Source organism: Strix aluco, chromosome 4 (assembly GCF_031877795.1).
Source record: "Strix aluco isolate bStrAlu1 chromosome 4, bStrAlu1.hap1, whole genome shotgun sequence".
Taxonomy (NCBI): domain Eukaryota; kingdom Metazoa; phylum Chordata; class Aves; order Strigiformes; family Strigidae; genus Strix; species Strix aluco.
Window position 1 is genome coordinate 119,960,130 of NC_133934.1, and position 14,022 is coordinate 119,974,151.

At 38.5% G+C, this 14,022-nt stretch overlaps 1 protein-coding gene across 13 annotated transcripts in view; it reads right to left on the bottom strand.

Annotated features, from left to right (window-relative positions):
- The window catches only part of CDC42BPB (CDC42 binding protein kinase beta), a 99,793-nt gene that overhangs the window by 39,344 nt on the left and 46,427 nt on the right, over positions 1 to 14,022 (bottom strand). For all 13 annotated transcript variants that reach the window (XM_074825172.1, XM_074825170.1, XM_074825168.1 and 10 more), the window contains exons 5-9: positions 10,486 to 10,634; positions 6,575 to 6,668; positions 3,231 to 3,431; positions 1,348 to 1,596; positions 330 to 409 (exon numbers count right to left, since the gene is read on the bottom strand). In XM_074825172.1, the coding sequence (XP_074681273.1) occupies positions 330 to 409; positions 1,348 to 1,596; positions 3,231 to 3,431; positions 6,575 to 6,668; positions 10,486 to 10,634 (773 nt within the window). The remainder of the gene's footprint in view (positions 1 to 329; positions 410 to 1,347; positions 1,597 to 3,230; positions 3,432 to 6,574; positions 6,669 to 10,485; positions 10,635 to 14,022) is intronic.

Consider the following 14,022-nt stretch of genomic DNA (forward strand, 5'->3'; position numbering starts at 1 on the left):
ACTGTTCCTGGCAGACATGCAACATGGACAAGACTTGCTCTCAACTTCTGAATGGAGAAACAACAATTTTATACCCAACTGCAAAGTGACACATCTAGTCCCTTAACTTCCATTCATTTCAGATAGATAAAATATTAAACACAAAAGCATCTAATCTTGACAAGCATGATCAAAGTATGTTCAGACACCTGGAAAAAAAAAAGGGATAAATGTTTATCCACAGGTACACCTATAGACATCAACCCTTCTACATCTTTATCAAAATGAGAATTTCCTAGAACTGGCTGCATTTGGGAAACAAGTTTAAGAACAACATATCCTTTGCTTACCTATCAGTTGTGTATGTAAACCCAACAAATGGCAAATGCAATCCAGAAAAGCCTGTATGAGAACTTGGAGGCACCACTTCCTGCATGAAAACAACATGCATGAAAACCCAAAAGAGAACCCATACAGAGCTAAAGGCATTTGATTTAGCCTCAAAAGTTAAAGGGAGACAGCTAATGGAAAGACTTTTCTTAGCGCATACCAACTGACAATTGGCAGCTATGCTTCATTGTACTGTCCTCCATTGTCCCCGGACGAACTTTATTTCAGATTAGGTTACTTTATATAATGACCTGAATTTAGGAGCCTCTTGAACTGGCACTTGAAAGGGCAGCATTTCAACAAGTTCGAAAGCACAATGAAATCAGTAGAAGAAAACCCAAACATCTCAAGTTCCTAATTAAACGTGACCTGGCACCAAAATGCATGCTGTTAGTTACTCTTAGATACATAATCAAAAAACATGCCAAAATATCTTCATTTCTTGGAATACAAGCTGATGAACAAATTACCACAAAAGCCCTCTGCTACTCCTGACCCAACTTTGTAAACTACTACACAACAGACATGGATGAGGGGAACACCAATGTCCCCACTCCAAAAACCAACCTCCTGGTTCTTGAGTGGAGAAGTAGTAGTGTGAGCTCTCTCACCTGGACAGCTGTAACTGCAAGCTGCATGGAGAATATATGTGTATTTCTGAAGACAGAGGGGTTTTTTCACCTTTGAAAAGGAATCCAAACACTAGCTCCTTGCAAAGGTAAACTAAAAAGGCAACTAAGTTTTTTTCTCCACCTAAATATGTTTTAACTTTGATCATGTAACAGTAGTCCATTTTGGCAAGTGCTACTATTTAGAAAAGCAGCTCACGATTTCTGATAACCTAAAATGCCAGAGATGAAAAACTTGAATTTTTCACATTTGACATCACTTATTTTTCAACTCTTACATTACTTATTTTGAAATAAGTGCAGCAAGGTTGCATACTTGCATTAGTAATATTTAAAAACAAAGACTCACTGGATTTCTCAATACATCATCATCTACGTCAAAGTTTGAGGTGTCAGAAGGACTGCTAACATCTGGAATGTAAGGTGCTTCTAGGTTTCGGATGTTATCCCAATTAAGTCCTTCAAAAAATGCATGAGACTTAAAATCCTCTATTCCATTCTGTCCCAGTCTACGCTCCCTACTGCAGATAAGTCGCTGAATAAGATCTTTTGCTTCTTCAGATACATCTGTAACATGGGAAGGAAACTGAAATCGTTCCTAGAAAACAAAACAAATAGAGAAATTTTCAGAGGAGGAATCCATTCCATAACTTTTAACAGTAGTTTCAAAAAGAACATGTTAAATTACACCAATAAAACTGGAAATAACTAGTCAAACATTGTTCTAGTTCCGGCGAGCAGTGGCAGAGCACAATGCAATACATTCAGTGATAGATTTTTTGTCTTAAAACAGATTTTAAGGACAAGTAATCATTTCTCAATTTCTGTAATACAGATCTGTTTGAAACTGCAATTACAGTAACTCTATTAGGAAAAGCAAACTTGGACATACAGGAATTTTGACACACTACAATATATTAAAGATCATACAATAAAGGCAGAGCCTCACCGGTATTCTTAGTCACAAATCCACTGATCTGAAGATGTACTCCTTGAGATTTTATTAATTTCAACTCTTAAAACCCCATGATGGTGGCATCATGTTTACAAAACATTGTAATCATAAACAGAAGATCAAAAAATTGTACTTACCACTAACATCTGAAATTATTCTAGCTAAAAACTGGGACAACTTTTTCTGTATTTTAGCTTGCTACCACTACCACTGTATAGTCAAGAGGGGCTTTTTGGTTTGTTTTTTTAAATAAAGGACAATAGCATATATATCTTTTTATAATACAACTTTTCAAGTTTAAAATGAAATCATTAGGGACCAAACCAGCATAACTGAAATTAAACTTTAAAACTTTCATTGAAAAACATACAATCATATTGATTGTGTGTCCAAATGAGATTAAAATATTAAGTCTGCAGAACAACAGCTTCAAACTTCCTCCTCAGTAGTTTAAGAGCCAGGTAGCCAGAGTTTATGTTGGTTATATTTTCAACTAGTTAGTTCACTGAAGAAATTAAAGCAAGAGAGATTAATATTCATCACAGCAAGGGTGTCAGCCCTGGCAAGGATTTCATGTCTTCTCCATCACTGCTCCCCTGTGAGAGCACAATATTGTAAACACCAGTAAACTGCACTCATCCTGGGGAGAAGAAAAAACAACAAAAGATTCTATGCAACAGCCTCTGGCTACCTAGGATGAGTATGCATGTAAACACATCCTTCTAATACAGGTCTTGAAAGGACACCATGAACCAGTCTATTCTTACTCTCTAACGTTCAAACTGCACCCAGAAGTTCCAACACTTCTCTACCACTTTGACCTTGGACAAAACCCCTGTTCTCTGAACTTCATGTTCTTCATGCAGCTCATGTCTACACTGGTTGAGTAGCCTGTTCCCTTTTTTTAATGTTATCAGTGTGACAGAAAATGTGCACAGCTGCGTAAATAATGCATTACTTCATTTCCCCTGCACAGTCCAGAGGAAACTTTCAATGGGCCTAACGTGAGAGTTGGTTTTAATTTTGATTTTGTGATGATTGCTTAGATTTTCCAACAAGAATATCAACATTTAAAGAAAAATTTCAGTTTGACAAAGAATTAAATTTCTGCAGTTCAGAAAGCAAACATTCCTAAAACCTGAACCAAACCTACACAATATGGTTCTAAGACATCGTGAAAAGGCAAAGAACTACTACCACTTCAATATCTTTAAGTGATAAGTTTCTCTGTAAATGTTATAAACTCAGTGAATATAGAGATTGAATATAGCTCTTACTTCATGATTCATAATCTTCCCATAGGTTTCCACCAATGACTCTGCATAAAAGGGTGTTTCACCATACAGCATTTCATACATGCAGACACCCAATGACCACCAGTCACATTCAGGCCCATATTTTCCCATTCCATCTTCCATTGCTTGCAGTATCTCAGGGGAGATGTAGTCAGGCGTACCCACTGCTACTGATGACTGTACCTTAAAAATAAGGCAAACATAATTCTCGTAAATTTTCAGTTTCTCTCACCAACTTTCTCACTCACACACTAGTATTTCTGACAAACAGACACACCAGAAGAGATATAAAATCACAGCAACAAAATAAATATTAAGAAAGTAACAAAGACTGCAAAGATTAAGTTCCAGTCTACTTCTATATGAAATGAGTTCATACGCTTTATTCTGAACACAGTAGAAACCCAAACTAATCACAACTATTGTGAAAGCAGAAAAAGGAGAATATGTTTTGCCTTTGTCTGTTTATACATTAAAATTGCAAGTGGCTGCCAGAAGTTGACATAAAAAATGACTAAGTCGGGAGTTCAAGTCCTATGCCTGAATTTCATAGTTTCATTTGAAGATCACAAAACAAAGGTCCTCAGGCAAGCAGTACCCTATTCTTATTATGTCAGAAATTGGTTTAATGCTTACTGCATAATGTGCAACTAGATGCAACAGGGGTAAGGTGGGGAACTGCCCTGTGCTCAAGTAGTAGGGAAGCCCTGACCATCAGGGCAGTGGCGGAGCAACTCTAATCTCTAGGAATATGTTCTCAGGTTTCCCATAAAGTTATAACGGATCCTTCAAGTTTATTTTGCATTTTAATATGGTAAATCCTTGGTAGGCATTTTACGACTACAGAATGTCACCAAGCCCTGAGTTTGTGCCAAAACTGGTGAACGATGTCGTATACCATATTTTGACAGGACTGGAAACACCCAAAACTAGGCAAAACAAACAAAAAATGTCACCAGTGACTTAGCTTTAAGGGGTATATCCAATCTGGTGCACAAGATGGGCAATTACCATAATGTTGCTCTTGCATGTGGAAAAGGCATCTAAAACAAACTGCTTATTAATTACAGAATCATAGAATCATATAGGTTGGAAAAGACCTGTAAGACCATTGAGTCCAACCGTTAACCTAACACTGCCAAGTCCACCACTAAACCATGTCCCTAAGCGCCACATCTACATCTCTTTTAAACACCTCCAGGGATGGCGACTCAAACGCTTTCCTGGGCAGCCTGTTCCAATGCTTGACACAACTGTTTTGGTGAAGAAATTTTTCCTAATATCCAATCTAAACCTCCTCTGGCGCAACTTGAGGCTGTTTCCCTCTTGTCCTATCGCTTGTTACTCGGGAGAAGAGACTGACACCCACCTCGCTACAACCTCCTTTCAGGTAGTGTTAGAGAGCAATAAGATCTCCCCTCAGCCTCCTTGTCTCCAGGCTAAACAACCCCAGTTCCCTCAGCCGCTCCTCACAAGACTCGTGCTCTAGACCCTTCACCAGCTTCGATGCCCTTCTCTGGACACGCTCCACCACCTCGATGTCTATCTTGTAGTGAGGGGCCCAAAACTGAACACAGTAGTTGAGATGCGGCCTCACCAGTGCCGAGTACAGGGGCACAATCACTTCCCTAGTCCTGCTGGCCACACCATTCCTGATACAAGCCACAATGCTACTGGCCTTCTTGGCCACCTGGGCACACTGTTGGCTCACATACTGCTGGCTGTCAACCAATATCCCCTGGTCCTTTTCCACCAGGCAGCTTTCCCACTCTTCCCCAAGCCTGGAGCGTTGCGTGGGGTTGTTGTGACCAAAGGGCAGGACCCGGCACTGAGCCTTGTTGAACCTCATACAATTGACCTTGGCCCATTGATCCAGCCTGTCCAGATCCTTCTGCAGAGCTTTTCTACCCTCAAGCAGATCAATACTCCCACCTAACTTGGTGTCATCTGCAAACTTAACAAGAGTGTACTCAATCCCCTTGTCCACATCATTGATAAACATATTAAACAGAACTGGCCCCAATACTGAGATCTGGGGAACACCACTTGTCACTGACTGACCACCAACTGGATTTAACTCTATTCACCACAAGTTTTTGGGCCTGGCCACCCAGCCAGTTTTTTACCCAGCAAAGGGTGCTCCCGTCCAAGCCACGAGCAGCCAGTTTCTCCAGGACACTGCTGTGGGAAATAGTGTTAAAGCCTTTACTAAAGTCTAGGTAGACAACATTCATAGCCTTTCCCTCATCCATTAAGTGGGTCACCTTGTCATAGAAGGAAATCAGGTTCATCAAGCAGGACCTGCCTTTCATAAACCCATGCTGACTGGGCCTGATCACCTGGTTGTCCTGTACCATGTGATGGCACTCAAGATCAGCTGCTCCATAACTTTCGCTGGCACCGGGGTCAGAATGACAGGCCTGTAGTTCCCCAGATCAGCCCTTCTTGGAGATGGGCATCACATTTGCTAACCTCCAGTCAACTGGGACCTCCCTGGTTAGCCAGGACTGCTGACAAATGATTGAAAGGGGCTTGGTGAGCATTTCCACTAGCTCCCCTGCATGGATCCCTTTGGTCCCATAGACTTGGGTATGTCTACGTGGCATAGAGGGTCACTAGCCACTGTCCCTTGAATCATGGGGGCTTCATTCTGCTCCCTGTCTCTGTCTTCCACCTCAGGGGGCTGTGTACCCAGTGAACAACTGGTCTTACTATTAAAGACTGAGGCAAAGAAGACATTAAGTACTTCAGCCCTTTTCTTCATTCTATGTCACTATGTTTCCCCCTGCATCCAATAAAGGATGGAGATTCTCCTTAGTCATCCTTTTGTTGCTAATGTACTTACAGCAACATTTTTTATTGTCTTTTAGAGCAATAGCCAGACTAAGTTCTAGCTGGGCTTAGTTACGTCCTCATTTTGGATGAGTTATACTTCAAGTCTGTCATGGCTTCTAGGTTCCTGGTCGCTTGTGATTCCAACACAGAGATAATATCAAATTCTATCCTTTTTTAACAAAGGGTCTTCGGACAGTTCAGAAAAACCTCATGAGAACTCAAATGGCCAATAGAAGAAAAGGTCAAAGACAGAAAAACGTAGCAAAGCATAACTTTACAAGGTAGCAGTCTGTAAAACAAGGAGATGAAGATGTCAAAAACGTTTTTATAAGTATATAGTTATACTCTTCCCTCAATTTTTATCATGTCAGTAGGCTTACAATCTATCACTTCCCTGATTCACACTGACAATGTCTAACATCTTTAAGACCAGCAACTCACTTACAAGGTTCCACTACCAGTGACCCAATTAAATTTTGCTTCATACATACTGTGCCATCTTCACTCATTTTCAGACAGGACCCGAAGTCTGCCAGTCGTATGTGGCCATTCATATCCAAAAGAACATTATCAGGCTTTATGTCCCTGTTATAATAGGAAGAAGTGAAAAGATTTAAATATATAGTATTAGCTCTACTTGTAAAGATTAATCTTGCATTAGAATAGAAAGAATTTTATGTTCAATACACACTGATGAAACTCTTTTTATTGCACTATTTACAACTCTCTCCTCCTGCACAATTTAATACCTTGCCTGCAATATTGAAGCCTTAGATTACATCAGATTTTCAAGATCATCAAAGTTGAACTCTGAACGGTCAAATAACCAAGCAGAACAATTACACTGAGTCATATCGACTGTAACATATAGGCAGTTTACTTCATCGACATACTTTCAAGATTATATGCATCGCAAAACATTGTTTAGAGGCAAGAAAGATAAAAAAGGCAATCTTTTAATCTCATGGTTTTTGCCAAGATTTATAGTTAACTTCTAATCTAGGAATATTTTTTTTACTGCTTCTCTAAATTTGTCCATCTTTTCTGTTGGCCAGTATTTTTCATTTGCTATTCAAGACTTTCTATGCATTATTGCATAGCACATTTGCTTCTATAGATAAGGTAACCTTTGCATCTGTGTACATGCAACATGTACTCTACAAGCCATCGAATTCCCCAGCTCTGGGATCAGGGCAAGGCCGTTTCAACAGGATACAGTAACATTAGAAAGTCTCCAATATCAAATCCTATTCTTACATATATATAGCAGGATATAAAATGGTATGGCTACTAAATGACATGGAACTAAGATTCCCACTTCATTCTAGCTCATTACTTGATATTCATTTTGATATCAGGAAGAGCACCAAAAAGGATTTACTAAAGAGCACGTTAGTTGAATTTAGTCTGCTAATTAACCATATTTTATTTCACCACCCTGTACTCAAATTCACACAAAGTATCACTAAAAGATCAATCATCCAGACAACTTAAGACAGTCCCAATACATATTACGCTGGTTTCAGGGTTTTTAAAATTAACAGCCTCAAAATATCCCAAATGATTTTTAAGAGCACCTAGCCAATATGATAGGAAGGTGCTGAAGAAAGGAAGAGAGAAGAGCAAGTGGAGAACGCAAAACCAACTGTTATGCACCAATTCTGCAGGCTAAAAGGGAGAACATCCATCTCTTTCAAGGTAACATACAGCAGTCTCCTTCCCTTTCTTTAGCTAATGCTATCCAGGATCAGCTTCCAATATGCTTCCATCATGCCATTTTGAAATATTATTATTTAACTGAGCTAGCCAAAAAAGATAAGCAAACCTATAAATGTGTTCATTTGGTGTTTTTTTCAGGAATCATATTTATTCAAATAATACTATTAATAATAAATAAAACCACATGTGCTTTACCTTAAACCCACCAGTCTTGTTGCAATATAAAATCCTGTATTTCTTTTAAAATAGGAAGCTCAAATTGCCACTACGTGTGTTCAAAAACTTAATTGTACAATAGCTTCAGCTTATTTTTTGAGGAAGTGACTAGAATTACTAGGAGCAAGGAACAGAAAGTGCTCTAACACACCTTGCTACATAGATGTGGAAGTTCACAATGTCTGATTTTTAAGGCGCTGAATTCCACAGTTTCACACTTGAGGAGACATACGAGAAAAACCATGATAGGTTTAACAAAAGGTCTTTATATGTGTAAAAATCCTGCCAATCTGGTAAATTTTTCCAACACAAACTTGAAATAACACTTTTTAACCAAGGGCTAATGCTTTGAAATCAATTACTGAAACTTCACTAATACTGTTGCTCATTAGCAGCATTAAGACAAAATAGTAAATGCTAATCTATGCCTGTCAACATAAATTAAATGCATGCTTATTTGTTATAATACGGGAAAATATGCCCTAACCCAGAAAATAAGACCATCTCACTATGCTTTCCCAGTAAAATCATTAGTAAGTTTCTATGGTTAAACTTATTCCGTACATTTCAGTTCCAGATATTGTCAACATTCCCTTACAGTCCCATAACCACAAATCAAGTTCTGTAGGTGCAGAGGACTATATGCTATATGCAGAGGACTATATAGCTTATACACAACTATACACCAATTTTTTGTTTGTTTGTTTTTTAAAGAACACTGCTCACAGTGCCATTCGAAGCATGAGCCAATCTCATCCAACACATCTCTGCTTTTCTGCTTTGCATGCAGATCTTGCTTGCCTCAGGGAACACTGTTTCTGTTCAGAAAAGCTTAATGCCTCATCTCTGAGCTCTGCTGTTTCCTATCTACAGCTAACAGGTCATATAAGCCTTTAAAGGGTCCTCGAAATCCTCTCCAGAGCAATCATGCTTCCTCCTAATCCATTCCAGTTGCCAAGCAGTAATTTCTTGAGCATTCATACATCTCCTATTCAAAGCATATGTTTTGGCCTCAGAGCCATTCATCCCTATTGCCACAACAGACATTCATTCAGCCCCAAGCAAAGATGTAGCTGGTCAGTTAGTCAGGCCACCTTCCTCGGAAATGGGTGCAATGGTGCTTCAGGTAAACTTCTGAGTCCATAACATTTTTAAATGCCCACATATTGTCCATATTTACTCACAGGAGTATTACAGAGTTTATGTATCTTTTCTCTTTTTTATTTTTGAAACAGTGATCAAAGACTGAAAAGAGTTTGAAGTGTTCTAGTTTGATAATTCCATGTGTCCTTTAAACATTAACTGTAACTAAGAATCACCTCACTTACCTAATGGTTTTCACCCATAAATTTAATAAAAGAGACATTAAAACTGTCCTTATTTCACAAACTAAGAAATCAAGGCCTAAGAGGTAAAGGGAATTGGCCAAGATGTACCTGCCAAGTCAGATACAACGCTAGTGTGAGGTCCACTTCTCCCGAGACAGGACTTTCAGTGTCATGAACCTGCCATGAGCCTACCCATATGGCCATAAGCAGTTTTCAGTTAACTGAAAAACCTCACTACTCTCACACTCTGTATTTTCTAACTTCTCTGTTTACTGAAATCAAGCTATAACGTCAGCATATAAAGAAACAACTGCAAAGGTTTCCAGAATTAGTATCATTTTGCTTTCTAACTGACGTATCATACATAGTTGTTAAATCTGAAAAGCAACGAAAGGATAGAAATTCTCACTTGATCAAGGCTCTTGCAACGATGAAACAAAATATTTATCAAGTGCCTCCCTTGCACTACTCACAGCTCTTCTAAAACAATTGCTCCAAGAGGAAGCCAAAAAAGAAGCATACAAAGTGTACTCTACCTTCCTGACCTGTTTTTTCTGACAGAGAATGAGGAATATTATATATTCTTAACTATTACAGAACACAATCTAAGTTAACATGCACAATCTAAGTTAACATGATGGTAGGCACTGATCCCGAATATACATTTTGTATACAGAAACAATTAGACTGGCACATGCCTACTCATTACAAAAAACTGTTTGAGGATGACCTCAAGTAAATAGATGCACTGATGTTATCATGGGCTTGCTGTGCATAAATTTTCCAGAATGCCTAAACATTTGCAGAGAATTCCAACTGCTTCAAACTTCTAGGCTGGCTTGGACAAAGACAGATAAATATTAATGAAGTGAATTGAGAATAAATCAAGAAGCCTGACTAAAAATAAAAGCTTTAGTAAAAGGTTAGTCAGATAAATGTCACTACTTCTAATATCAATCCATCAAAACTTGGTATTTAAAATGTAATAGCTTATACAGTTATTACACAGTATATAGTAAGCAAGTACCCACAGTAGTTTGCCTGTGGCTACTGTGCTCATTTATATATGTAGCAGTATCTTTAGGATTAACTTCATATAACTGTACATGTATCTTTTGCCAAGTGAGACAGTATTTTACCTGTGCACATAATGCAGCTCATGTATGGAATGTATAGCAAGCACCATTTCACCAATGTAGAACCTAGCCATATCTTCAGGAAGCTTGTCTTCAAACTTACTGAGAAGTGTCAGTAAGTCACCACCAACATAGTAGTCCATCACTAGATACTGAAAAGGGAGAAATAAAGCAGTCAAATACTGAGAGACATCTGGTAAGAAAAAAAAAAAAATTAAAGTTCATCAGCTAACTCCTGAAAAAAATGTTTTCACTAATCTTTTTCTGTGCCTGAGGAAATTAGTCAAAATTGGTAGTCTTTTGAATTACTTTTATTTGCTTATATAGTGTAAAAAGATACTATATCTCTTTAATAATCACAGTAAGGGTGACACATCAGCATTCAGTTCCTACCATAAAAAAACCCCCAAGCAAGATACACCAGCAACAAACAAGTAAATCAGGGTGACTTTATTCCTGTCTTAACTACAGTGTCACAAAAAGAAAACAATCTAGTATCACCAAAACTAATGTAGGTTACCAACCCTTAAACTGAGAATTTACAGAGGATGCAGGAAGAAAAAAACTATAGTTAAAAACAATACTTGATACAGCTTAGTCTAAAATATAAATTTCATTACTACTTTAATTTTGGTATCATTTCAGTACTACTAGTGGTTCCAAAAGTGAGACTTATCACATCAGCATCTTCAAACACTCATCATGCATGCATAACATAGCTGGCAGGAGCTTGATGACACTATACGTTAGGGATGCCCATGACAAGCCAGCAGCACTGTCAAGCCAGAGGCACTATAGTGGGAAATTTAAAAATCAAACATTAATGTTCTTTAGAATACATTTCAATAAAAAAGTAAACAGCCTCCTAGGCCAATCAGCCATTATCCTATCCATGGAAAGGACCAACACAGATAGGGTAATATGGAAGAAAAGGACTCAGACTTGTTATTTGTTTCTCATACCACAAAACGAGGATTACGTTTTAGTTATTTGCTAGCAACATCCACCTAAATCCAGGCTATCACTTCAAGTATGACGACTTTATCTACTACTACTAGTCTTGAGCCATTTTGTTTCATGTTCTCAAGATGATTTGATATGTGGTTTTAGGAATAACTTTGCTTATTCTGGAATCACCTTTCCAAAGCAGTCATCTTATTTTTCTCCTCAAGGTAAAGGAACCTACAATCCACTGTCCCTGCCACAGATTCATCTTCCACAAGGGAAGCAAATTAAAGAAGATAAGAACGCAAAGGAACATAAAGTGCAGTACTATTTCCTCACTATCTTCTGGCTTAAAAGAGCAACTCCAATAGGCATAGGTTTTGATATTTTCCTCCATCTTGTTCAAATTATAGCTTAATCTGATAGGCAAATGTCATCACAATGTTGAAATCAGTCAATCAGTCCGTACTGCACAATCCATCAAGGGATTTTAAACATGAGTTGGAACACTGTACACATGCAGCAATTACGTTTGAAAACAAAAGGCTACAGACAGGAACCAGCAATCTTTTAAAAGGGATGTTGTATTAAAGTATTTTCTCTCCAAATCAAGGCTAAGAGAGCCTTCTGTGACAGACAGGATATTTCAGCTCCCAAAGAGACGAGGTAATGCACCTCCCTCAGCTCCCACAGCATTCAACACTCAGCAAGAACTCAGCTGACCCACGAAATGAGGCACTTGGATCACAGGAAGATGGTGAGACCTCTTCTATAAGAAAGTAGAATTTTATTTATCTTCCAACTCACAATGATCTTCTTGCCAGGAAGCACTTCTCCCTTCACATGGGGTTAAAATAAAGACTATTCTGACACTGAAATCTAGAGGTATCACATTTCTTCCATGGAAATGACTATATCAAACAGGGGAGAGTAGTTGGAAATCAAAGGAAAAAAAGACAACAAAACACTCTCATAAATACTCAGAAGCTTCCAAGAGGCTGACAGCAGACAAACTCACAAATGCTCTTCTTCATGAATGAGACCGGGAAAGAAAATTTTTCTGGTAAGGCACAAGAAAACCAACAGATTTGAATCTAGAAGAGATTAAGAACTTCAGGTCCCATAAATGTTTCTGATATTCATGGACTAGGTTTCACCTACACCATATCTGCTTCAGCAAAATCACCAAAGGCTTACTTAACCAATCTTGACTCAAACGGTCTCTACAAAAGCTTTTTAAGACCCAGAAAAAAGCCATACCAGCATTTCCATGTAATGTCATTTAAGAGTTGGCTGTTTAGAGAATGCTTCCACATGGTGTATTTGCCTCTAAAACATATTAAAACTATGGGAGCAGAACCAGAAAATGAACCCCAGAACATAAGACATCTTGTAGACTTTTGTGTTTCTTGCTTATATTTAAGTTCTGCATCATCATATGCTCTACCAATATTAGAAGGAATAAAACCCCTATTATTTCTAGAGTCTCCAAGGGCAGCTACTACTTTTCTACCTTAACATCTTACCTTCTCTTTATTTGTCTCATTCTGAACCCTTCATCATGCAGTCAGAGGAGGATGGCAAAGCCCTAGGTGTGGGAACACACCAAGTTTCTCTCTCTGTTTCAGGGTTAGCTTACATGGTTTTGCATTTAAGAATCACTAGCTATAACACACAAACATCACTCGGAGCAGATACCAGAACCTAGAGCTTTCTCTCTCAGAGACGTGATATCCACTCCAGGTTGGAGAATCTAGAGAGAACCAAGCTCTGTTGTCTGTTCTTGTTTTGTTCTCAGCTTTGCATTTTATTCTACAAGGATCAAGGATGAACAGCGCAGCTGAAAAGTAAACCCAATCTGCCCAGGTTCTGTAACATGGCAGCATTCTCACGAGACGTGGGAAAACGTGGCTAGAAACTCCTTTAAGCTGAGCTCAGAACTGAACAGAGATCTTTTAGTCCCTGGACAAGTGAACCACTAAGATGGTTGGAAGAGAACCTTCTGTCCAGGTTTTTGGATGAAAAAATCACTTCCTGATGTGTCTCACCTTTTCTTCATGCATCATTTACAATAGAATGATTGAGACGTACACTCCATCTGTAAGCACCAGACATTAACATGAGATGGATGCTGAGTAACAGACCAAATTGGAAGGCAGCATCTCAGCACATGCAGAACCAGACCTCAGGCAAGCTGGGAATCTGCTGACTTTGGCTGCCAGGCTGAGTTGTTGCTTTCTTAGATACTGGATCTTAAATTAGATACTAGATGTCTAAATTCTACTGTCAAGTGACAATTTCAACATCTAAATGTCTTTCGTAACTTGGGGAAAAGAAATGTATTATACTGCTACAGCTTGCTTGGAACAGAATTGTATAAAATGGTATTAGTAATACTAGATCCCTCTCTACACTGTCATTATTACTGCTTGCTATCTTGCACAGCTAACAATTTTTTCTTAGGTAGCTCCATTCTTACAAGCTACTTGGAAATATGTTATAGGATTTCTTAGGTTATTTTTATGCAAGTCTGAAGGCTGTTTGGTTCTGAGGGAATTTGAAATGATGAGCTATCTTCATGAGGAAGTGCCAGAG